Source organism: Orbicella faveolata, unplaced genomic scaffold (genome assembly GCF_042242905.1).
Source record: "Orbicella faveolata isolate gen_17 unplaced genomic scaffold, um_ofav_v1 contig_12, whole genome shotgun sequence".
Classification (NCBI taxonomy): domain Eukaryota; kingdom Metazoa; phylum Cnidaria; class Anthozoa; order Scleractinia; family Merulinidae; genus Orbicella; species Orbicella faveolata.
In genome coordinates, this window is record NW_028301539.1 from 10,902,584 (window position 1) to 10,930,095 (window position 27,512).

At 38.3% G+C, this 27,512-nt stretch overlaps 1 protein-coding gene and 2 non-coding genes across 4 annotated transcripts; all 3 read left to right on the forward strand.

Annotated features, from left to right (window-relative positions):
- Nucleotides 1-3,183: 3,183 nt before the first annotated feature.
- Trnal-aag (transfer RNA leucine (anticodon AAG)) lies at nt 3,184-3,265 on the forward strand. Its single transcript has one exon. It is a non-coding gene; the product is annotated as a tRNA-Leu (tRNA).
- Nucleotides 3,266-10,542: 7,277 nt separating this feature from the next.
- Trnal-uag (transfer RNA leucine (anticodon UAG)) lies at nt 10,543-10,624 on the forward strand. Its single transcript has one exon. It is a non-coding gene; the product is annotated as a tRNA-Leu (tRNA).
- Nucleotides 10,625-19,779: 9,155 nt separating this feature from the next.
- Nucleotides 19,780-22,901, forward strand: LOC149116602 (uncharacterized). 2 transcript variants are annotated; one of them, XM_089282340.1, is made up of 4 exons: nt 19,781-20,043; nt 20,489-20,629; nt 21,212-21,337; nt 21,661-22,901. In XM_089282340.1, exons 2-4 carry the CDS (start codon nt 20,523-20,525, stop codon nt 21,764-21,766), a joined length of 339 nt encoding a protein of 112 aa, XP_089138466.1. In that variant the 5' UTR covers nt 19,781-20,043; nt 20,489-20,522; the 3' UTR covers nt 21,767-22,901. The 2 variants fall into 2 exon arrangements, with proteins under 2 accessions (XP_089138465.1, XP_089138466.1); XM_089282339.1 differs by lacking the exon at nt 20,489-20,629 and having other exon boundaries at nt 19,780-20,043.
- Nucleotides 22,902-27,512: the final 4,611 nt, after the last annotated feature.

The following is a 27,512-nucleotide window of genomic DNA, read 5'->3' on the forward strand; positions in this document are numbered from 1 at the left end:
ATTTAATGACAAAGCTGCGTAAACAAACCGACTTGTAAGCCAATTTCCCCCAAGAAAAAACGACAAACATGTTATTGTCCGGCTAAGGGGTGGTCCGTATAGTGAAAAACTGTGACCTCGGGCTTAAAAATGCTGCCCACGGCCTGCGGCCTCGGTCAGCATTTTCAAGACCTCGGTCACAGTTTTTCACAGTACGGACCTCCCAGCCGGCCAATAACATATATTTATTATACATTGAACTCACTATCTCTTTTCTGATTGGCCGAAAGCGTACAGCGAATTTTCGAAATCAGCGCCTGTGACGTCATAACTGCAGATTATACAATAATCAGGTCAAGGACACTCAACGTCACGGTTAATCATTATTATTCTGGATATCACAAAAAGCCTCATCCAATAATTGTTTAATATTCTTTAACACCCACAAATTTTATTATACTCTTTTAAGGTCAAACCCCTTAACTTTTTTTAATTTCTTTACGAAAACGTAAGAAGAGAAAACATTTTAAGATAAACACCACTACGATATGAACAGCTTCTACTCATTGTCGGTGAAGCGAACTACACTAAAAAAAAGTGTAAACCTACACGTTACATGATATTATTATATCTCTCAGTTAGTACGGGCGCTGTGATTGGTCAATTCAGTAGCGGGCCGTACTTTACGGTACGGCCCGCTAAATGCAAAAGTTTGTTTTAGTCGCCATGCAGAATGTCTCTTGAAGAAAACTTTGAAACATATTTAAAGGAAAAGTACGCGAACGAAGAAAAAGGACAAAACACAGAAACAGATAACCCAAAACGTTCGAGTCGGTTTCTTAGAGTTTTCACAGAAAGACGAGCACGAAGAAGATGACTCGAGTCAAGAACTAGATAACTTCATCGCAGCCGAAAGGTCGTCAAACACAGTGAAAAAGACGACGTACGAGTGGAAAAAATTTCAAGTGTTTTGCGAACAGCAGGTCAATGGAAATTCTACTGTAATGAACATACCTGCTGCTACTCTCGACAAGCTCCTTGGTAAGTTCTTTAAAGACGCGCGCAAGCAAAATGGCGGCGAATACGAACCAGACGGTATTTCAAGCTTTCCAAAAAGCATACACCGCCATTAAAAGAGTTAAAGCTGCCCCTCATTATCCTCCAAGATGAAGATTTTCGTCGTTCCAGGGAAGTGTTGGCAGCCAAGCGAACAACTCTCGTGAATCAAGGACGAGGAAACAAGCCAAATGCGTGCCGTGAATTAACAACGGAAGAAGGGGAAAAGTTATTTGAGAGCGGCGAATTTGGTTGCCACTACCCTGAAGCACTTCAGTGTACATTGTGGTGGTTCTTTTCCCTTCCCTTTCGTTTCCGGGCTACGGATGAGAGCAGGAAACTGTGCTGGGGCGACTTGGAGCTTCAAAATGATCCAGAAACAGGCAAAGAAGTTTTGGTTTGGATAGCAGAAAAAGGGAGCAAGACCAGAAAAGGCATGGAAGGTGCTCCCCAGCGACAGTTCAACCCAAAAATATTCGCATCGGGAACAGAAAGATGCCCGGTCCGCTTCTTTAAGCTTTTTGAAAGCCATCGTCCGGAAAAGGCAAAGGCTCCAAGTTATCCGTTTTTCCTTGCCATAAATCACAAAGTTTGGCTTGAGAAACCAAATGGCTGGTATAAGCTGTCACCACTCGGTAAAACCAGATCGGTAAATTTTTGCCTAAAGCAGCGCAAAAGGCCGGTCTACAGGCTTGTGGAAAGAATATTGCTAACCATTCGGTTCGGAAAACAAGCATCTCACGGTTACTTGATGGTAGAACTCCAGAAAATTTCGTAGCACAGTTAAGCGGGCATAAAGATTTACAAAGTTTGAGCTCATACAAGTCTGCTTCTATAACACACCGGCGAAAAATATCAGACATCTAACAACAGAAAGCTTCTCCACCGGGTTTAAGTTCAAATGCACCAAACTTTGTCTCTGTTGATGGAACAAGCTCGCAGCAATCTTCATTTGCCCAACAAAGAAGCTTCAGCTTCCAAGCGATGCCACATCCTTCTCTCTTCGCATCAGCAAACATCGGTTCAATTTCCAACTTTAATCTTGTTCAGCCTGCACCGAGTGATACATCTGGCAGCTTACATGAAAACGCCGCAAAACACAAAAAAACTGGATTGTAATCATTGAAAGAAAATTTTCCTCAAGTTGCTTTCGTTCGCACTGATAAAATTCATTCATTCATTTGACGCTGACATTGAACAAAGTTTGCACTTTCTACGTTTTGCCCTTCATAGTTCGGGCATTTGAAAATACTATTGTCGACAACGGGAGTTACTTGCAAAACGTTTTATCACTATTCGTTACAGAAAATCTTTGTAAACTTGAACTGTTGTAATTTTGCATTATCTTGGACTTATGAGTTTGAAATTTAAACGAACGTTTTGACAACTCAAGTCGCTTTTTGTGGAAACCAATAAATTGTCCTCACGTTTAGGATTTGACGTGCGTCAATCATCAATGGTCGTTCTGCTTGATTGAAATCTTCCCCATCTCTTTGAACCCAGAGATATAATAAATATCTTACTAACCTCGTTTTCTCGGACCGTACTGTAAATTACGGATCCTCGTTTTTTCCGCTCGGATTTATGGCCCTAGCGCGAAGCGAAGCGCGATTAATTTTAATCTCAAACGTAACTGGAGTTGGCGTAAAATTTTTGCCACGAAAAAAAAAAAAAATGAAGCTTAATATGACGACCAGCTTCTGGTCATTTTTTTCCTTGCAAGTTTCCATGTATATGTCGAATGAAGAGATATTCGTGTTATTGATATCTCACCCAGTGAAAGGCAAAACTGTTTATTACAATTGTTATCGCTAGAGTTCCGAGTTCTCTAGTTCCCGCGTAGAGCTGCCATAGATCGTAAACATAGGTTTAGCAACTCTATTGACCAATCAGAGCGTGCGTACCGTCTCAGTTATTTCATAAACAAGGATATTCCTAATTACTACAACTTCTCCGTTTACAAAATCATGTAACTGATTTCGAAAAGTACTACTGGAAATATGCGAAGGAACATGCCACAGTTTACACAGGTTTGAAAGACTAAGAAGAAGCTGTCTATAAAGATTTTTAAAGATAATGTTTATTCTAGATGATGTGGCAGGATATAGCTGTTAGCGCTTCTTGTCATGTCCGTGTCAGTTGTCATCTGGTAGCGTGGCCGAGTGGTCTAAGGCGCTGGTTTAAGGCACCAGTCTCTTCGGGGGCGTGGGTTCGAATCCCACCGCTGCCACTTCTTTTAGACCAATATTTGTTGGCTATGAAAATAAGCTTTTTAGAAGGACGATTTTCTTTTTTATAGAGTAGTAATATTTTAATTACCCAATTGCAAGGAACATTAGAATTGTTGAAAGGAAGTAAATTCACTGATTAAAATCTACAGAATTTGTTCTGGCAGAAAAGAGAGACGAACGGTTACTGATGGAAGCTATACTGTAAGATTATTGATTGAACTGGCAATTATAGTGAGGGAATCTAAACACCGGTCTAAAATCATAACAGAGAACTTGAACAATGACGACCGCGACCCCGAGGACAACGCTTAGTAAAATGAATTTAAATTTTACCTCAGTTCAAATTTCCAAATTGTCTAAATCTGTTCAGAGCGTCTATTGGTCTCAGAAGTTGCTCAAGCTAAATATGTAGTGCTAGCGTCCAATTCCAAATAAATATACGAAAAATAAGCCACCGTCGTTCGTGTTCTCCAAAATGCGCAGAATTTAGTCATTTCACGTTGTTGTTGTGCAGAGGACGGCAAAGAAATGTACAAAGATTTACAGCGCACGTGCGTAGTCATTGTTCTACTCATTAAACCTTTTGTCCTGACACTTTCAGTTGATTTATGCCATATCTACAATTCTTCAGACTTACGGAATCCCGCTGGAACATGCTTCCCATAAATACCAGTTACTTCCCTTGACGTGTCAGGGCTGACTGCGTTGCTTGTTTTTAGTTGCTTCTGCCGACCAGAATGCAAAGGGTACTGGCATGTGCGTCGCGGGCGCCAGTTTTTACCAAAGTGATTTCTATGTTTCTCACAGATCCATTGTCCTTCGAGCTATTTAGGGGAAAGGTCATGAGGCAAACCCAACCTGTTGAGAATTATCTCAAATTCTTATATGGAACCTATTACCTGGCTGAGGTGCCACGTTTGCGACTGGACATCGATATTTACCGCCAAATATCGTACGTCAGACGACGTACGATATTTCGCGGTAAATGAGTATACTTGATGTAGTTAGAATTGGAATCACATGGCTCAACCATTTTATATTTTTTGATACAGACGCAAACTATTACGCATTTCCTTTCCGGTGAACTGATTATATTGTAACATAAGGCTTGCTATTTATTATTTTATGTCATTAACTTAGCTGTCCCTAAATCATAGTTCAAGTCAATGGATAAAACCTTTAAATTTGTAAAGAAAAATATTCACTATAGTCTAACAGGCTTTTTTCAGCAATGTTAACTATGTTGAGATACCAAAATGCTTTTGGTTTCCTTGGAGAATGTGGTAATTTGATTGATTTTGAAGGAATATTTATTTTAGGCATATAGTATTCCTGTTTTCTAATGGTTACGGTTAAAAAATGTGTTTCTAAAATTGCTGTTGCTTTTCAGTCATATGTCGAAGGTCCTCAGTTCTCTATTTCAAAAGAAGACTCGTACATAAAGTAAAGTTATTTCCATTTCCAATGTAACAATGTCTCAGATTTTCTTAATCAATAAAACACACTTCTTATTCCGTTGACTATCTGTTTTATTGGGCTCTTTAGTCACTGCTCAATCAGACCAACAGTATTTATGCAATTCTCAACTACGGTGTTTTTTAGTACATGGTACGCCTTGGGAAACAGCAAGCGACTGTTGATCTACATTAGTAACCGTATGAAAAGGAAAACACATCAGTTGGCAGAAGTTTGACAACTCACAAAGAACATCGAATATCACGTCCAAGATTTTAGCCCACAGCATGACGATATGAAGTATTCAGCTAATGGCGGCCATGCATGTTTCTAAAATTATAATGCACTAGTGATTTCCTTTGATGATATAGCAACTTCTCGTGTGGTTTTAAAACGGAACACTTAAAGATAAGATTCGCCCGGGCACTCACAACAAACAGTCGCAAATATCTTTAACTACTGTGTCTCTGTAATTATTGACGCCTACCCCAGAAAACCATATCAATTGCCAGGTAAAGATTCAAAACTTCATAATCCTAGTCCAGCATTTTAAGAATTATACAAAGATTCCCAAGCTCAAAAAATGCAGGCAAACGCTTTCCTTCTTCTCTGTCTTGTGGTGATGTTGATACCGCTTTGCAGTTTTCCTTTAAGGAAACAAGGAGGTAAGGCTACATTATAACTGAAATGATTTGCTATTATTTTCGTCCGTGCACATAGCCTGCCGACGTTGTCTTTGAGATATTTTTTACTCATAAATGGTCAACGTGAGTAGCCTTCTAGTGCCTATTAAGTGAATTTAGCGTCGAAAAACCTAAATGCATTGACATTTGCAATTTCACTCTTTCAATTTCTTAATTACAACAATGATAATTCTTTATCGTTGTTAGTTTTCTGACATATACTCGAAATTGAAAAAATACTATTTGTCAAACAGAAAAATAGCTGGTTCAAACAAATGTTGCTGTTTCGTTGAATAAAAAAAATAAGCTTCAGCTCTGCCTGACTGATAAAAGACAGAACAATCTCGTACAGAATTTTACATAGCATATTAAAATATTGTATTTCAGAGGGATACACAAGGCTGTTGAAAGTCCTTCAATTGAAAATGGATTTAAAGACAACAAAAAGACTAGTGGCGACCTTATTAAAGAGGGTGACTTGAACGATCCGGGACAAAAAGATGACGAAGAGAAAAATGGTAAGAGATGATTTGTACTGACTTATTTTCGTTGCTTGATAGTTATGTGGTTACAAAGCTGAACTGTTTTAAAAGTCCAGTCAATTTTTTTTTCGTACAGAAAATATACAGTTTGGCCTTGCAAATGTATTTATTTGTCAGTCAATTTGCTTCATTCCTTATTCTATTTAGCGTGCCATTAATGCTCCTTTTGAAGAAACTCTTGAGCTTAGGCGGTACCTCTTAATGAAAACCTTTAAGCTTAGCGGTTTCTTGCACCTCACAAATTTGAGTGTGGCAAGTCTAAATCATAAAATGCTTAGTTGTATGGCGTTCTTTTCTAATCAGAGGCTATGGATTGTCTGTACTCACTTTCGCTACAAGTGATCGTTAGAATCCCAGAATAAAGTACTCGCTTCAATTTATTTAGATTCAAATGAATAGTGATATACATAAAGCTAAATTAAAGATACAAAAATTGAAATGAAGATCACTTTTGCAGATTGTCGCGTCCAATTCGTTACACAGTTTGTGGTACTGTGTTGTCGAATCTTCGAAATCTTGATCTTGCGTGCTCAATTCAGCAGCTTACAAACTGTTAATGTAATTACTTTTCGCAACACGTTTGTTTCGCAATTTTGAGGTGGGCTTATTTCGCGACACTTAAATTCCGCGATTTTGCGAAAATTTTGTATTTTTAATCACTTTCACTGCGCGTTTTTGAGTAACACAGAATTTATTTCCTTGGCAATGTTACTTTAACATGTCCTTGAATTAAATAAACCGACTTTTAACGAAAGTACTATAAATTCAAAATTAACAAAAGCGCAACAGTAACATAATGTGAGTCACTTAATTTTCGCGTCAGGCTATGTTCGCGACACTTATTTTCCGCCTCATTTTCATTTCGCGATCTTTTTAAATCCGAAATTCACGAAATTAACGTGCCGCGAAAATTTCATGTAATAATATTAGCAGAATCTGAAATTCTAAAACTATTCGATGGATAATTTTAAACAAGTAGTTAATATCAAAGTTTCACTTCAATTTTGTATTTAAATATGATGATAAAAACGATGACCAAGATGATAACAAAGATAATGACAAAGATGATGACAAATATGATGACAAAGATGATGACAAGGATGATGACAATGATGACGACAAAGATGATAACAAACATGATGATAAACACGATGAAAAGGATGATGAAACAGACGACGACAAAGTTGATGACAAAAATGACGACAAAGATGAAGACAAAGATGATGACAAAGATGATGACAAACATGGCGACCAAGATGACGACAAAGATGATGACAAAGATGGCAACGAAGATGACGACAACGATGATGACAAAGATGATGACGAAGATGACGAGAAAGATGACGAAAAAGATGTTGACAAAGATCATGACAAAGATGACGAGAAAGATCATGACAAAGATCATGACAAAGATGACGACGAAGATGACGATAAAGACGAGGACAAAAATGATAACAAAGATGACGACCAAGATGATGAAAAAGACGATGACAAAAATGATGATAAAGATGACAGCAAAGATGAGGACAAAGATGACGATAAAGACGATGACGAATACGATGATAAAGATGATGCCAAAGATGACGACGTAGATGATGAAAAAGTCGATGATAAAGGCGACGATGACGAAGATTATCACGACAATGATGAGGACGATGATGATGAAAACGATGATGTCCAGGAGGATGATGACGATGATGACAATAATAACGATGATGACGATGATGATGACGGCGATCATGATGAGGATGATGATGATGACGATGATGTTGACGATGATGATGACGACGATGATGACGACGATAATGACGACAATGATGACGATGATGATAATGGGAATGATAATAGCGCTATTCATTACCACCTTGACGAAAACGAAGTCGGGAACCGAGACAGGAAAGGAAACCAACAGAGTTATAAAAACGGTAAAATACAACGTGCCCAAAGAGGCGACTTCCTCACATCTGGAGGTTACACATACATTAATGCGTTTGCTAGTGTATGGCTTAGCGTTATGATAACTCTCTTACCAGTCTTTCTCTATTTTGTCACTGACATTATTGTTTTACTTTAGATGGCTGACTTGTGTCCATTTGAGCCTTGGATTTAGCTTTTTGAGCAAGAAAAAGACGTATTTGATATATATTTAATATTTAAAGGTGTAAGTTTTTTGATATTTGCTTAGTCCATATTTTAGAGGAATACAGGGTGGATTTGCGAAATCTTAACGAAGGCGCCATATTTACACCTTCAGGTCACCTACTGATTGGAATGATCTTTATTGGGATTACGTTTTTTTGTGCGCACATGTTGAGTGAAATCAAACAAAGTGACTTAAATTTACACAGACTTAACATGAAGCAAATTACTTGTTTATTTGTCGTGTTTCAAAAAAACACTTTGAACATTTTTTTAATAGTTTAAATTGCTTAGTAAGCAGATTATGCCATTATTTCAGAGAAATTGTACACTTGACGTTGATTAGAAGGAATGTCTTTTTATTATAAACGTTGATTTATTTAGTTGTACTGACGGTCCCACAAGCACCTAGCTTCAGTTTAATCTTAACTGAGTATAAATACATCATTATTATTTTCATTATAAAGGACATTAGTTATCGTGATTAACAATTGTTTTACTAATTGTTTAACTTGTAATACCAGTGAATGTGGATTAAAAACATTGACAATGATATTTATTTGCTTGATTTGGCCTAAGATACATTCGTTTCCAAAAACAGGGAATTCTATCAATTTCGAAAGGCTTGGTAAACATCTCGCGCTTTTCGATAAGGGCGGATTTAACGAAAAGAAACATCAGAGATTGAAGAAAGGTCCTTTGACCCAATTTGAAACAGGCGAGATTAGCGAAGGCAAGCGGAAGCGGAAGCGAGGTCCGATATTATCGATGGTAAACTCCTCCCGAGGTAATTATATCCTGTTATTAGTAAGGACCAATATTGACGTTACCGTGGTCGGGTAAATGGGAGTTTTTTATAAGAGACTATGGATTTAACAACGAGATGATTGTATGAGCGGGACATTTGTAAGGCGTAGTTCTTATCAAAAAATTGACGTCAGTTTTCCATGCGTTTGTCCTGTTATTGATCATAAATTTCATCATAACGGTGCCGAAGACTACTTTGACAATGACAAAATTCATTGTCAATAGCAGGACAGACACATGAAAGACTGACGTCAATCGTTTTCAATAAATTATGTCATAAATCATACATTCATATCTCTGTCCGCTTATTGAAAATGAAAATTAACCAGTGAGGGAGCAAGAATTTCTGCAGTTTTTGTAAAAAATAATTTCATATGAATGTAAGCGGTTGCAATTAAGGTTACGTTTCAATTCACTCTGCTCAAACTAACGGAAATTATTTTACTCTTAAATGTAACACATTCAAAACAAACAACACTGTTTGATGGTTGGATGCTAAGGCATTCCAACCGCATGAGAAATAACAAAGTGAAAAAGAGAAAGGAAAAAATATTACTGCGAAAAAGCTGATTATCACCATCAGACTTAAAGCGCTTAGAACAGCCCGGCTTAGACTTGTCGGAATCTTTCCTCAGTTTTTGTCCGCAGCATTCTTCGCCTCCCTGAGGCATTTTTCGTCTTCGGAGTTTCAGACCAGGTCATTTATCCGACTCATATTCTTGAACCACTAGCCAGCCGTCTTTGCTGCGGTCAGCAATCTTATTAACTTCTGCCTATTGCGAATGATTTGTTGTGCTTCCTGCCCCAAACTATATACTTGACTGGAGTCGTCAGTACTGGTTTTTATTCGGGAAAGGACGCTTTCTAGTTCGACGTTCACCTCAAACTGCTTATTGTTACCCTTGAATTTGAATTCCGAGGCGGACCTCTCTATTTTCAACTGATCTTCTATCTGCTTTCTTCTTGGTTTCCAGTTGAGTATTAAGATATCCCTTAAATCAGGGAGAAAAAAGACTCCGTCCACCAACTCTGAACTCTAAGGTTTAGGATTCTCTGGACTTTCTTTCTCTTTCGTTCTCTCAACAATAGATTCCGAGTCGGATATCACAGCGACTGAAACGAACGGCAAACACTTCGGAAACTAGAACGCGAGAGAGAGAAAGAAGTACCTCGTGCTAATGAATATATGGTATCCAATAGCCAATCAAAAGGTGCCACAGATACTCCCGCAAAGAATTGCTTACATACCAGCGGAAAATACATATTTACACTAAGAGTGATATTTGAGAATTCTCTCAATATTGAAAGAGCCTTTAGGCGAGTACAATTTGAAAGGTTTTTTTCAAATATCACGAGTAGTGTAAATCCTTAATTGCCCAAGCCATTATACGATTAGTCATTTATTATATGACTGAGAAAATCACGAAAGCGCTCGCATTAATTTGCACTACAGTACATTGGCCTGCCCTCAGCCAATCACAGTGAAGCAATGTTCTCAGTCATATAAATTGCTCAGTCATTGCTCTGGCAATTTTTAATAAATTTTTTGGCTCGGTTTAAATTTCTCAAGTAAAACCATATCAGTGTACGTTCGGATTCCAGATCTACAATTAAAGTTCACGAAGAAAATACCTCCTCCGTCAGATGCTTGGTAGCGTGGCCGAGTGGTCTAAGGCGCTGGTTTTAGGCACCAGTCTCTTCGGGGGCGTGGGTTCGAATCCCACCGCTGCCACTTTGTTATTTTACCTTATCATGATATATTTGTTTCGTTATGTCGTTTGATGAAGAAACAGACACCATATCCACTGGCAAATTTCATTTGTTAATTTTCAATGACTTTTTTCTGGTCAAATTCAGCTCACAAAAATTGGCAATCAGATTTAAAAAGACTAAAACAAGCTCCGTGACCCTTTGCTCTTGGGCTTTCGTACCCGCTAATGTTCTGGATCGATATTTATGTTTCCCTGTTTTGTGCGTCGTGGTAGTTACATTATATCTAAATATGAGTTTATATGTTTTTATATGTGACGAGTTTGTTTCCCAGATAAATCAGTTCAATTTTCTAGGTACTTTCACCTAAGGATCAGAAGATGGCCACCCCTAGGTGAGATGTATGGTATCAGGAGTCATAATCGGGGACGGAGACCGTAAGCGCGTACAATTTCTAGTATTGGGGTTGCCCCCATGATATGGGACAATAATTCTATTTTTTGAAAAAATTGCGCCATCGCCTGCGGTGCACGCGCGTACATGCTGCGAGGATTTTTGCGGAGGTCGCGCGGGGGAAATGGCGCCCGAAATTTCCGAAATTTTTCATGTTTTTGGCCCACAACTCAACGCGTTTAGGTCTGTTGGAATTTTTCTTCAGTATTTTCGTCGTAAGCTGCGCCAGTTTGAGTGAAGTAAGACAGTGTCGAATTTAGGTATTTTCCGCTTTAAGCTTATATATATCGCGCTGACCAAGTTGTGTTCCGACGGATGCTTCTTTTACATGAGCTGTACATTACTCCACTTTAAATTTAACATATGTTGAAGATTAACAGCTTTTCCATTACACAGCAAAAAAACTAGCTGGATATATTTAGATATAGCAGAGCTTCAGGAATTCAAAGTTTCCTAGCTCTTCTTGCCACACGCTTGCGAGGAATTTGCCAGTCTATCGCGACTGAAAAGTAAAACAAAACAATTGCTATTTTGGTCAGCCTGAGTTTCGCCTGAATTGTAAGCAAGGCTTGATGTTTCATCAAGGCCCAATAACTTTACGTCCGTAGATACTGCTCAGTTTTATTCGTGTAAAAATCCAGTAAATTCTCTGTTGTCGATGAATGAGAGCGCACCCCGATGCGTGTTTTGTACAGTCAGTAAACATGACAAATTGTACTTCCGCCGCACTTTCGTGTGAAAGCGTACATCGAACTCAAACAATAACTCTATAGTTTTTAGATCTGTTTACGATTGATAAATGTTTGAGAACATATTAATCAAAAGCTAAGCTGAAAATATGTGAATAAAGCAGAAATAATCAGCAAAGTTACGATGACGCTTTCTTTAATCAACTTCGAATAACGGTTTCGATTTTGTTGATCGACTTGTCAAAACTCCTTGTCTATTTTCATTTTCGCAGTGTAAAACTTCAATATGCTTATGTTGAAGAAACACACATGATGTTAGTAGCCCTTTTTGCGTTCGTGAAATTTGTTGCAGCATCTCAGCACAAAAGATAACGAAAGAAATCTTTGTCAAGATTTGTTGACAATTGAAAACACCGACTCGGACTTGAAAGTGCACGAGCTCCCCTATGCAAATGAGCTAATTGTACGTGTCAGACTTTCCTTTCAAAACTTTTGCAAACTCACCAAACAAGCAGAAACAATAAGAAACCATCAAAATAGGTTTGGTTATGATTAACCATTGTCTGAGAAACTCACAAATTAACTCGATACCTGAGTAGAGAGGTTTTTTTGCTATATTCTTTATAAATCAGAACAAACGCAAAAACATACGCGTAAGCTTACAACTAGCGCGAGCAGATCTTATTATTCATTCCCAGCGCGAGATTGAAGTCTTGTTTTTGACCCTGAAAAACCCACCTTTTCCGTTAGCTCAGAGCATAAAACTACATATAAGCGCCCTGGTTCGTATTCCCTGCCTTATTCCTTGCCATCGCTGTGAAAAATACGCAAGATAGTATCTCAAGGTCTCTCAACTATCACCATTTGATCACGCAACGTGACAATATCCACGCGAGAGCCCCCGACATGTGCGTGGATCCGCGCGGGTATATGACGTCAGGATGGCGCAATTTGTTCTAAAAATAGAAAAACTGTCTCATATCATAGGTGCGCGCGGATCCCAAGACTTACGGTCACCGTCCCCGATTATGGCTCCTGATGGTATGTAAAATAAATAAATCAGGATACAATGCCTTAGCTCTCGATCGTCTGAAAAAATTAAGTAAACCTTGCAAAAAAGGTTGTAAGCATAAGCTTTAAAAAACTCGCCTTGAAATCAAGTTTAATTTCAGTAACTAAAGAATCACCTTAAATATCCTTCTGTATTTTTTAACACGCACAAATTTTATTATACTCTTTTAAGGTTGAACCTCTTAGTTTAACTTTTTTAATTTCTCTACGAAAACGTAAGAAGAGAAAACATTTGAGATAAACACCACAATAATATGAACAGCTTCTACTATTTGCTGATGAAGTATATTCCCACATTTTTATTAAAGAAATGTAAAACTTAATATTAGATGATAATAGAAACCTTAGATATAAATTATTTCGGCCAGATGTACGTTAGCTTCAGTACACGAAGTGAAATAGAATGACACCCTTTCTTACAACCATTCCGAGACTTTTAAGTCATTTTGAAATAACACAAAACACATATAACTCATATAGATTTACCTACCAAATTTACAAACCAGATGGAACGCCAGAGTCGGGTTGTACCAGAGGCAGAGAGAACTTTAAGATTTATGTTTTTATCGGGTTTCCTGATGCTATATTTGCAAGGTTAGTTCTCTTAATGATGTCCGTATGTAAGTTCAATCCTTCAATTTATCATATTTATAAAAGGGCTGAAACTCGAGATATTGACACTCTTGTGAAGTGCTAATGCATGCACGCTAATATTAAGTGGTACTTTTGAAGCTTTTATAAACGATTTGATACTGAAAGAAATGAGTACTTATTTTAACTATCCATAGAAACGCGTAAAAATTCAGCAGTTAACAATGTATTTATCCTGCCATAGTCAGGAAATTTCCCAGGCTTTTTTTTTGTGTGGAATCTAATTTCACCTAAGCAATTTAACTTCAGTGTATTACTCTTTTAGATCTCTAAAATTCCTCCTAATAATAGCAGTTGGTAATAAGGTTAAGAAAGTGTCTTTTTTTTCAGTAAACTGAATTCCTTTCCGTGTGTAACGGAACGCTGTTATGATAGTGAAGAATAGGAATTTAAAGCTACAGTGAATACAATCCTTTAAAACGTTATAACTGTCCTTCTCCTCGTTCACAAACACCCTACTTACGTTAGTGTAAAATCAACAAATCAAGATCGTAAGAAATGGCTCACTTTAATCTAATTTACCACTAAGAAAAAGTAACCCCAGTACAACGTGATGCTTTAAATAAGTAAAATGGACATTTTAACTTCTGTATTGTTTCGATAGTACACAGTTACAATAGTAAATAAACGTCTAGACTTGCAATATATCGGAGATTTGAAAAAGAAAAGGGGAAACGGAAAACTCAACAATAATTACCTCTCTGTCCCTTTTTCCCGGCAACAAATCATACATTTCGAAATATAAGTGCTAAAACTTATTTACAACCAAAGTTGTCAATTATTTAAAGTAGGAAAGTAAATCAACACCATGCCAATATATTTTCTATCCTGTGATCACGTGCGATATTTTAGCCATAGGATGCCATATCCTGGCCAAAGTTCATTCATTGTCAATGAATAATTTAGCGTTTAATCAAACATCTTTTAATGTATAGATTTAGCCAAGCCTAAAATCGTAGCTCCTGATTCTAAAAATTAATTATAAAGGAAAGAAGGATTTGTTTAAATTTTTTCTTGGATCAGAAACTCAAAATATAATCAATCATGAGCATGTAATTGTTCAACGTGTGGGTTTGATATTCTTTCCAGTTAAATTTTAATAAACTATACCCACTATAAGCGTAACTTAAAGATTGTAAAAATTACGTACACAGAACATCAGGGACATACCAAGGGACAATTGTACAGGGAATATATCAGAAGGAAAGTCCACAATGCACCAGAGGTTAACTTGCACCAAAAGCTTGCCTTTGCATGTACCCCCTCTTTCTTTCCAGAGTAATAACCTGACTTGAGCCTGTGATCCAAAAACTAGTACCGGGTCAGCTGTCAATAAGTTCTAAACCTGAGCACGCGATATGGTCACATAATACTCGTCAGTGGAAACCTTGTTTTGACAGCTGTCAATAAACCATAACACGGATGAGCAATATCAAAAATGCTCTTATGTTAATGGTGCTATCTTAATTTTCAAGGTATTCGGCTTGGCGCACGGACAGTTACTTGACAATCAAAATTTTTAGATCGATGGGTTACAAAATTTTCGAAGGCATGGGGCTCCACTCGCGCACAGGAGCTCCGCTATAATGAGGTTCATTCCCTACTACTCAGGAACTGTTACTGGATTACCTTGAATTATTATTTTTTTATTTAGATAACGCCAAAAATTAAATTATAAGGAAGGAAGCAAATTATATCAGGAAGCTATAAGTATTTTACATTCACTATACAACTTGGGTATCCTACTGAAAGGTTATAAGGCATTGGTACATAGATCAGCCAAGCCAAGATATGTTTGAATTGACACATCAATAACATTACAGCAGAATGGATAAACAATAATTATATCCTAGTAATATACTAATATAATTTATAAAAAAAAAATTATACTGAACAACAGTTTGATCCCACTAATTCGAACTCAGCCATTTTGAATTCCTCGTTATTTCGAACTCAAAACCATATTCCTAATGGACTTGCACTCAAGTCAAATACTATCAGCTATTTCAAGCTATTTTTTGTTTCTCCTGGGGGTTCGAAATGGCAGGGTTCAACTTTATATAAAAGCAAAATTGTGTGTGAAACTTTTCTGTGTTATTTCTTCCAAAAAAATTATAACTAATAAAAAATTTAGGGCAAAGAAATCTTTTCTCTTTTTTTTTTTTTTTTCTTTTTTTTTTATTAAAAATAGCATTTTTATTTATATAATAATTTAGGATGAGGGGCCCAGTTCTCTGTAATAAAAATATATATGCATATAAAAAAATTTAGGGCAAAGTTCTCGCCCCATCCAGTTTTCTTTAAAAAAAATTATCATTTAAATACAAATAAAACATTTGGGGTGAAGAAGTTCTTGCTCTGCCCAGTTCTCTAAAACACAATACCATTTACTTAAAACTGTAATAAAAATATCATTTACATCCATATAAAAAGAAGTCCTTGCCCTGCCCAGTTCTCTGTAAAAGAAAATATCATTTACATACTTATGAAACATTTAGGGCGAAAAAGTTCTCACCCAGCACAGTTCTCTGTAATAGAAATATCATTTACACACATTTATTATATGGCTTGTGTTTGTAGCCAGTATAACGCGTGCTCTGATTGACTAATTCTAGGGCATTATTCTCCCATAAAATATGACGAGAAAAACATTTCAAGTGTCCGTTGTTTGTTGTCGATAAACAAGGAGAATGTAGAATTCTTTTAATATGCATTAGTTCACCTGTTTTGTGCAGTTGGTAATGATGAATGCATGGCCAGATAAGTGCTCCAATTCACAGATGGCTTTCTTCTTTTGATTTTGTTTTTTAGCCCATATAATTGACTACTTATTAACCCCGAACGTTCGGTCTTTAAGTGAAAATCTCAAATCTCAGCCTTGCCATATTGACCTTGCTGTCGCTCGATCAATACTGCAGGGTCTCGGTTTAAGATTTTCCTATAAAGACATCATTCTCGGTTAAATAAGTAGTTAATAAAACTACTAGAGCAAAGAAGAGGGGGGAGAGAGAGAGAAAGCAGAGAGAGGAGAACGCTGTCACCAACTAAACTTTTTATATGAATGTAAATGATATGTTCATTACAGAGAAATGGACAGGGTGAGGATTTCTTCACCCTAAAGTTTTTATACGCATATATTAAATGATATTTTAATTTACATTGTTCATTACTGAATATAGCCCTTTGCACATAAGACATCACTGTACATGCACCAAAGCCAGACATGTAAATCCCAAAAACCTCTCAAAAGGAAAATAGGGGCCATGTGCCCTCGACCAAATCAAATAGAAAGTCAAAATCAAAGTGGAGCTTCCGTGAGCACACAGGGTTTACATATATAATCTCGACATTTCAACTAAGCATTTCACCAAACTAAATTAACTGGACAAGAGAAAATCTAAATAGACACAATATGCATATATCACTACATCCGAGTATCAAACAGCTAATTCCGTTTTAATGAAGTCTGGACGACCGAAATTATCAACGAAAGGATACAAATTCAAAGTAAAGCCGAGAAATGCATTTACAAGCCTGAAAAGGACACTCCAGAAGTTCAAAAACTTGCAGTGCTAAAGTTTAATAAGCTTAAGCACAGATTTGAATATTATTTTTGCCGACGGCGTTGCAGTCATTTTATCGGCGGTGGCTTTACCAGTCTTTAACCCCCAAGCATTTCACCAAACCGAATAAATTGAACTAACAAAACGAGGAAATTCCACACTTTATAAACACAATTTGCAGATTCCCACAAACAAGCAAATTTTGTTGGCTTCGGCTTAAAATGGTTTATTGACCTTTGTTGGTTTCCAACAACAGAGGAAGAAATTTTAGCAGTCTATGAAGCGAGCGCCTGTGAAAAAAAAGATTCATACTCGCCTTGCAGTGTTTGCAAACAAGCTTACAGTTTGATTATTTTTAAACTTGAGGTTAGCGAAAACTATTTGTTTACAATATGCAACTTACAACAACTTCCACAAAGCGACTCAAGTATTATCATTTAGCGATGAGCGAAATTAAAACCATGTAATTTAATTAAAAAGTGTCTCCAAGCATGGCTTCAAGTCAGAAACACTTTGAAAAAATAGGTCCGTTATGCGAATTTGTGTGGCATTTCAGTCCAATAAAAGTTGATGCTCTATGGATAAATCAGAGAAATTGTAGCTTTACAGTGAATATTTATACATTTTGTCGTGTTGTAGTGATGAATGTTGAGTAAAGATACCGTAGAGTCCTGATTATAAGATCCCAGGCTACAGATGAAAAAACGATTACAGGAGAAACATGTTTGGACTGTAGTTTCCAGGAAATTCGCTCCCTTAACGATTAGTTACACGGAACTCTTTACCGTGGTAAATGACCCTTTTACCAGTGAGTATGACCAATATTTCAGGAGGTAAATTTCCCGTAGTTAATACCCATGGATACATCAAAAAGATCACATGCAGCGCCCTTGACATTTAATGTGGTCAGTTGCATTAGTGTTTTGATGTCTAGGGTATTACGAGCAAATCAGGTTTCTCTGTTTGACATTAATATGTAACCGAAAAGGAAAAATGTTTTTCCTCCATGTGCCATTTTTGTTACCTCGGCAAAATCCCGTGTAACCGTTGTTTCACAACGTATACTAAAACCCAGCAAAAAACAAAAGAACAAAAGTCAAGGGGGGGGGGGGTCATTGAAAGGGTCTTGGAAGTAAACACATTTTGCAGGTTAGGCTTGTTTTTCGCAGCAGGGGCGAAAACAAATGACATAATCGAAAAAAAAGTGCACACGAGGTGGTTTAGTTTTTGGTTGTGATTCTGGACCGTGCAATCAACAATCACGTGGCCTGTTTCGCCGGGATGCCAGATGACCTGCTACATAACTGGGACAATTAATGTTCACGAACACAACTTTTGAATCGCGTTGGCTAGGGGGTGTTTACTGTGGGAACAGCTTTATTTCATTAGCTACATTTGTCCTGGGATTTGTTGATTAGTTCCAGTGGAGACAAATAGATTAGTTAGCCTTAGCTCTTACACAGATGCTCCCCACCGCCCACCCCCCCCCCCCCTCCTCCTTCATGAAAAATTCAATCTGTATCCAGTCGAAATTGTTCGGAAAAGTACTCTAAAGCCATAAGAGTATGCCTGAACCAGGGAACGGCAATAGAAATATTGACCTTCCCGGTTCTGGTCGCGCACCCAAACTTGCTCGCCAGTGGTGAGTGGAGGGAGGGCACGGGCTTGGTGTCGTTTGTCATGATAGCGGAGCTCCCGAACAGGATTTGCTAAATTTACTTTTGACGTACCTATGTGAATATTTACATCTTGTGATTACAAAGTATTTCCTCGTTTTGTTAGTTCAATTTATTCGGTTTGACGAAATGCTTGGGAGGAATTTCCAGGTTAATTTGGTTGAAGACTGGTAAAGCTACCGCCGATAAAATGACTGCAAAGCTAAATTAAGCCGTCGGCAAAAATACACACTGTGATATTCAAATCTATGCTTAAGCGTGAATAATTGTTAAAATTTAACACTGCAAGCTTAAACGAATTTTCTTCATCCTTTCTTTCGTTCAGTCATCCTTCATTGAGAAGGGATTTGCTGTTTGATACTCAGTTGTAATGATATGCATATTGTGTTTATAATGTAGATTTCCTCGTTTTATTTTGTTGTTGTCCAGTTAGTTCGGTTTGGTGAAATGCTTGTAGTCGAAATGTCGAGACGATTATGCATGTAAACCCTGTCGGCAAGTAAAGCTCTACTTCGATTTTGATTTGCTATTTCATTTTATTAGTGCCACTGTTTTTGGTTGGGGGTACATGGCCCCTATTTTCCTAATGAGATGTTATTCCCTAGTGTGGTATTTACACTTATGGAAATGTTCCATAACAGTGAGATAGTACTAATTAAAAAAATGCTAAGAGCTGTGCTCGGTAACTTGAACAGTGAAAATGACATTTACATACGTAGAAAAAATTTAGGGCATAGAAGTCCTTGCCCTGACCATTTCTCGGTAATAAAAATAACTTTTACTTATGTACATTCAAAATTTAGTTGGTGAGAGTGCATTCCTCGCTCCACTCTCTCTCTCTGCTCTCTTTTTCACACTAATTTTTTGATTGACTAACTTATTAACCGAATGTCACTGACTGTTTTCTTTGTTGTGCTTTACTTTTTTGCTCGTCGAAGAAAGTTAACGTTAAAATCTGACATTTGAATGCCTCCTTTGCTAAAGTTAGTCACCATTTAATTGTTATCACTCCCTGTGAATTCATAGAGAATTACCACCTAATGTGGAAGTCCTCTCTTCAAGTGTGGGAAAATGACACCGCAAAAAGTTACAAAAAAGTTACAATGAAAGTAAAAAGAATTGTGAATGTCGATCATGACTTGGTGTACATTGTACATCATGTAAAGGTATGTGGTGAGTGCCAAAGGCATAACACTTCATGCATTTGCCTTTTCAGGACAAATTATATAACAGTGACATTTTAAAAGATGTGATCAGAAAAATAATGAGTATTGTCCAGGCAGTACCAGTTTATGGACGGCATATGCAGACAGTAAGAGGTGCTGTAAGCATTACCAGGTAATTAAGTTAGTTTTATGCTTATGACTTCTTGTACTTGGATTTTGTGTCATTTCGTCACAAGAATAGGTAATGAAAGATGCATTAGATGATGCAATTTATTTTCAAAGGCAAACTTAAAAGTCTGCCTATGGTGGATACGGGTTCTGTGTAAAGTGAATGTAAAGCAAACACACTGTTAAAGATGTACCTGCATGTTAATATTGAATAATCTGAAATTTCAGCGAGTTTGAAAATATATTATATCTATGACAGTTCTGAGGTGAGGGCTGTTACATGTACATGTAAATGGCTCATGCTCAATTTTTCACTTGTTATGATTTAGCTGCCAATATGTTCTGTAAATTAATTTTAATAGTCATCTGTTGGTGTGCAACGATATACACCAATATATAACCAAATATTGTACAGTGTAAATTAATTAACCAAATTATGCTGTTTTCAGTTGACCAACGCTACTACATGTACATTGTAATGTGATGTTGAAGCGCACAAATTTACAAACATGCCCAGTGTCAACTTGTCAAATGTATGAACTGGCCAGCCAGTCTAGATTACAAAACTTTCTGAAAGTTGGCCTTACCAGGTAAGATATTTCTTAAAGCATATTTTGTAATTAATGATTTCTCAGACATTGCGTGTGAATATCTTCTGTCTGATTTTAGCAGGAGGAGATGCCATACAAAAATGAAGATAGCTAACTGTCTTTGGGGATCAAGTTAGAAAACAAAACTTTTTAACTTTTTACATGTGTATACTACTTTGGTATTTTTATGAGATTTCATTTGGTAGAAATTTGGGGACTGAATATATTGTAGCCACTACATTTCAGTCTGATTTTCAGTTATATGTACAACCAAACAGCCTGGATGGCCCTTTGATTGGGACTACATGCACATTGTTGTACTGCAATGTTCCAGTTTCTTGTTTAAAGCAAATTGCATGTGCGCTCAAAAGCAAGTCGCCAAGTTCATAATAGTTATATATGTTTGCTTTGCATCTCAGGACAGAGCCTGCCACTGTGAAAGTTTTGGTGCCATCCCCCTAACATTTGATTCACTACTGTAGACACTCAGTAAACAACTAGCAATGAAGGACACTGTATATCAATGAAAGGAATGTCATCTGTTGGTTATAAATTATAATTGATATGTCTTTGTATGTTCAGTGGTGTTCAAGTAGCAGCGATATACAGTATGATTACATCCCTGTTCCTGTCAGTCAATATACGAACAGTGTACACATGGGCAACCTGGATTAAAACAGCAAAGATTTTCAAAGCAACCATGGCCAGGTGAGATATTTCTAAAGAAATATAAATTGAAGGTCCTTATGATTGCTTATAGGGATTGATTTTTATTGTAAACAATATTTTACTGAGTGTATTTTTCTTGTGTACTAATTGTTATAGAACACAGAGACTGCTGTCATAACAGAGATATTAATGTGTGAAAAGTTCCATAAAAAAATGCACTGGGAACAAATTAAATCATCATAGATGCAGCTTCTGAGAGATCCCCAATATTAATGGAATATACATTGTACATACATGTAAAAGAGTTCAATAATTTATTACTTAAGATTGTAATGCTTTGTTTGGTTTCTCTATATTCACAGACAACTTGATGCCATAATAATTTCTGCACAAAGTTCATTGAACAAACTGACTTGGAAGTTGAGTTCTGCAACCCATACTGTGTGTAGTAATATCATACAGCTGTAGCTGCAACATTGTTACAGATAAACTGTATTACATTATTAAGAAACACCTATGATACATGTATTAACTAATTATTTAAAGTGTCTGTTAAATTAATCAGTTTTTCTTGGAGACAATTTACTCATCATGTCATGGTTTATTCAAATAATTGCTTTTTCGGCTTAAAAATGATATTTATTGTGCTTGGTTTATGTTGCTCTTAAATCAATTTTGTGATAACTGGCATTGGGCATGGCATAAATTAATATTTTGCCAACACGAAATGGAGAACTGGGTCTTAAGCAAAGTTGCAGGATTAGTATTTTTGTAGAAAGAAAGAGTTGAGAAATTTGTGACATTCTACTGACAGCCTTGCCATTCGCAGCGTCCAATAAGGTTAATTTGTTCCCTAGTGTTGTGCAAATAGTGTTCTCTAATTTATAAATTATTTCAATCAGTTGTTTAAATGATTGCCTTATAACCCCATCTCCAGCTTTGGTGCATGCAGGATATTGATGTATTGTTTATCCATTTTGCTATAAATTATCTTTAATTGATGTGTCAATCTAAACATATCTTTGATATGCTGGCTTTTTCTGACAAATGTACCTATGCCTGATAATCTTTGAGTGCGTTTGGTTGTGTAGTGCAGACAAAATACACGTACATAATATAACTTACTTATAGCTTACATGGACTTATAATTCTTGGTATAATTTAATCATTATGAGCAAAATTAAGTAATGGAACCCAATAACAGCTCCTGTAGTCCACAATCTCAGTCGAGAAAAAGAACAAATCACATTGGAATTGAATAGTAAAATTATTATCAGAAGCCTATGCAAGTATTCATGATCAGCAACAAAATATCATATTTATCGTTCATGCCAGAGTGATTTTGCTTATACTTATACTTTAAGAGATGGTGCAAACCCTTTTAGCAGGAGGAGATGCCATACAAAAACGAAGATAGCTAACTGTCTTTGGGGATCAAGTTAGAAAACAAAACTTTTTAACTTTTTACATGTGTATACTACTTTGGTATTTTTGTGAGATTTCATTTGGTAGAAATTTGGGGACTGAATATATTGTAGCCACTACATTTCAGTCATACCCCACAACAACAAAAAATGTGTAAATAAACTTCTTTTGTGCAGGAGTCCCAATTGTTAACTAAGAAAGAATATAATGATTAATAACAATGTCATGTCTTTCTCAATAAGAAAGAACAGGAAATGTCACCAAAAAGCACAGAAGACAGTTCTGTTATGTGATCAACATTATTGGTGGCTCCCCTGAAATGCTTGAAATCATGGCTCTGTTTTCATCATTACACCATCTTACACCTCGATCTGCTGATGTGATCCTAGTTCGGGCTGAAAGTATAAAATCGCTCGTAGTTTACTTCACATACATGTACATGTTGGATTATTTTCATCAGTAACAACATTCCAAAAAATAACTGACGAGCTCCGCTTTTAGGCTTGGCTAAATCTATATATTAAATCTGTTGCTTTGACCTGTATTCGTCCTCTCTCAGTTGCACTCTTTGCCGGTCGGTATCTTGCACATTTGGTTTGAGGACGCTGGGCCTGGCAGGAACCTTGGCTCGCAGACGGCGCCCCATTAGTAACTCGCTGGGTGAAAAACCATTTTGCAAAGGTGTAGATCGGTAAGCAAGGAGGGCTGGATACGGGTCTTCATTCTTGCGGAGCAGTGCTTTGACCGTACGGACTGCCCTTTCAACTTCCCCATTGGCTCTTGGGTATTTAGGTGAGCTTGTCACATGAACAAAATCGTACTCAGTGGCAAACAGCCAAAAGGCATCAGAGCTGAATTGTGGGCCATTATCTGATACAATGATGTCAGGTATGCCATGTGTGGAAAATAGTTCTTTCAGGATTAAAATGACTCTGGCAGATGATTGGTCATTCAGTTCCTTGATCTCAAACCATCTTGAATAGTAATCAACGACAATCAAGTAGACCTTTGCTTTGAGTTCAAAGAGGTCGGCAGCTAGCCTTTCCCATGGACGTGAAGGGAAGGAGGTTGACATGAGTGGTTCTTTGAGCTCAGGGCGATCTTTGGCACAGGTGCTACAATTTGCCACCATGTTTTCAATCTGCGTAGAGAGCCCTGGCCACCATACAGAAGTTCGGGCTCTAACTCGGCACTTGGTTATACCAAGGTGACCAGCATGAATGCAGCCAATTATCTCCAGTCTCATGGACCTGGGAATCACTACGCGCTCGTCGCAGAGAAGCAAGTCATCGACAATGCTGAAATGGGCCCTGTTTTCCCAGTAGGGCCGTAGTTAGGGTTGGTGAGGCATATATGCTGGCCATCCTTGACTGCAATAGTTCTTGATTTGAGCGCATTCTTCAACAACAACAACAACAGTTTATTTCTACCACTGTAAACAACTAAAAGAATTTACAAGATTGTAATTATAAATATATAAATAAACAGTACAGTACATAAAGATCGTCAGCGTTCTGTGCCTCTCGTATCTGTGACAGGCGCTGTGTAGTCGCTGGGAGTGTGAACACTGTCTGGGCTGCAAAGCTCTCTAACTCGTCTACAAACTGCTCGTCCTTTTCCCTGGGACTTGCTGTAGGTGCACGGGAGAGTGCGTCAGCTGTTAGCTGGTGTTTCCCAGGCACATAATGGACAGTGACGCTGAACCTCGTTAACCTAAGGCGAAACCGCTGGATACGCGGTGGTGTCTTGGAGAGCTCAGTGGTGTTGAAGAGGGTTTGAAGGGGCTTGTGGTCAGTTTGTAGGACAAAATTCATGCCTACAACTTATTCACTAAACTTCTCACATGCCCAAACTCCTGCTAGTGCTTCTTTCTCTGTGACAGCATAGCGTTTCTCAGCATCACTGAGTGATCGTGATGCATAGCTGATGGGTCTACGATTCCCGTCCTGTTGTACCTGGAGGAGGACTGCATCAATGCCGTATAAGGAGGCATCAGCTGCGATGATGGCTGGTCGACTTGGGTCATAACATGCTAAAACTTCAGCTGATGTTAAGGCCGTTTTAATCTGTTCGAAGGCTCTCTGCTGCTGGGGGTCTGTCCACAGCCATGTGGTGTCTTTGCATAACAACTGACGCAGGGGTTCGCTCATCTCGGCTAGTCGGGGAATGAATTTCCCCAAATGGTTCACCATCCCCATAAAGCGTTGCAGGTCCTTCACATTTTGGGGAGGTGGAAATTCTGATATGGCTTTCGTCTTCATTGGGTGTGCATGTATTCCCTGTTCGTCAATAATGGAGCCTAGGAATTTCACAGAGGTCTTGAAAAACTGGCATTTCTGAATGTTGAGGGTTATGCCAGCCTCTTGTAGACAATGCAGTGTAGCTCTAACACGTCTGTCGTGTTCTTCTTGATCAGCTCCATGGACTAGAATGTCATCAATTCGGCAAATTACGCACTCTACATCTTTAAGGATTTCGGACATTGTACGCTGGAAAATCCCTGACGCAGAGCTTATGCCGAACGGAGGGCGGTTGAAGCAGTAGCGGCCAAATGGTGTTACAAATGTAGTCAGCAGTTTTGACGCTTCATCAAGGGGAAGCTGCCAAAACCCACCATTTGCATGGGGTTTGGTGAAGAAGCGACCTTTTCCCAGCTTGGCAAGACTCTCATCGACTGATGGCATTGGATCGATTTCTCGCTGGACCGCCTTGTTTAACTGGGTTAAATCTACACAGAGTCGGACGTTGCCATTAAGTTTGGGGACTGGGACGAGACCAGAGCACCAAGTAGTTGGCACTGTTACCGGTGAGATGACTCCCTGTTGAAGCATAGAGTCTAATTCTTTTTTGACCTTTGGCAATAGCGGATAAGGGATTTTCCTTGGCGTGTAAACGCAATGTGGCTTTGCGTCAGGTTGCAGCGTTATGCGGACTTCAGTCTTCACCTTTCCCAGGCCACTGAACAGTGAGGGGAATTCGGTTTTGAAATCAGCATTTTGTGGAGTGACTTCACCAATCTCGTCATCTGTACGAGTGATTAGCCCCAATGCAACACAGGCTTTTCTGCTTAGCAGTGGACATGTCTGGTCTGGTATGACATAGACTGGTTCAGTAACTTTTCTCTGGCGGTATGAGATGTTAGCTTGAAACATGCCAATGACTGGGATTTGAATATTTCCAGGGCCTCGTAAGGTTTGTTTCGGTTTGGCAAACTTCTGATCTTTTAGCCACGAGGTATGTGCACCAATGACTGTGACTGCGGCACCGGTATCCAGCTTGAAGCGAGTACTGTGGCCAGTAATCCCGAGTTGGGCGGTCCAACCCCCCCGCCCCCCCCTGTGGTTTGAACTTCTCCAAAAAATAGAACCTCATCTCCCTCTTCCTGCTCGTCATCATCTTCGAGCTCGTATACTTTCTTTGTTGGGGAGGCAGGGCTGCGACAAACATTTTCAAAGAGTCCCCTTTTTCTACATTTGCTACAGGTAGCATCTTTAGCCTGGCAAACTTGGCGCTGGTGTCTTTCGCGGCCACACCATCCACAACTTTGGGCAAGTTTGGGAGTTTCTTTGTTCGGAAGTTTTTTATTTCCAGACTTCCCTGAGTTAACAAATTCAACTAAAGCTGCTTTGTTGTCCCCACGGACAAAATCACGGTTTTGTGTTCTAGATTCTGCCTAACGACTCATTTGAACGGCTTGTGCGAGTGTAAGAGAAGCTTTTGATTGAAGTCGATCGGAAAGTGAATCATCAAGTACCCCCACTACAATTCGGTCTCGAATTAAGCTATCCTTTAACACACCATAGTCACAATTATCTGCTAATCTGTATAGATCCTGGATGAATGTGTCGACCGATTCTCCCGCTATTTGAGACCTTTTGTTAGAACGCGCTCTCTCCACGATTACGTTTCGCCGTTCAGCGAAATGGTCGTTTAATATTTTCTTGATCTCCTCGTAGGAGACAGTTCCTTCGTCTAATTGAAGCGTTTGAAGAATATCGTCGGCACTGTCACCCATTGCATAAAGGAGAGTACTGACCTGCTCCGTTTGTGGTTTACTGTTGAGCCCTGACGCTACTCTGTACCTGTCGAATCGGCGAAGCCACTTTGGCCACGCTTCTGCTACTTGTGGGCTGTTTGCCTCTTCGAACTTTCCGGGGAGAGGAATTTGTGTGGTCGTTTGGGGCTGATTAATCGGCTCCGACGCTGATGAACTAGATTCGTCGCCTCCTGGCATTGTTTAGCGTTGATTGTCTTCAGCTACCGCTGCCACCATGTAATATTTAGGCTTCAAAGCAAGGATTTATTCCGCACAAAAGACATACAATTCAAGAAGTGAACAAGATGGTGGATCACGAAAAGCACATGGACCCAAGATGCAACGGGGTCTTATAGCTAGAAAACCGGACGTCTGATGTAATGAACAACTAATCCAACAGTAAGTGGCGGGACCGCCATCTTGAAAACGGGACGACAAAAGTCCACGTAAAACGTTCCCGTTTTCTCTCTTAAATGTCTTACCAATAGTCTTGTCAATAGGAGGTTTTATACGTCGATAGTATACGTTTAATCCGCGTGTATCTGTGTCGATTGAACCAGCCGTTCCTCTCATCAATCCGTTTGAGTGTTGAGATGTTGTTTATTTCTTGATTTCCAATAAAATTTGCCTGCGATGTGATCGGTTTTTGTCTGTTTTGGAGCACTGTTGGTGGTAGTTATCAGGTCTTTAAATGCAATTCTTTGTGTTTCAACTTCGTTTGCCTTTTGTGCATTACCTATGCCCGCTGTATGG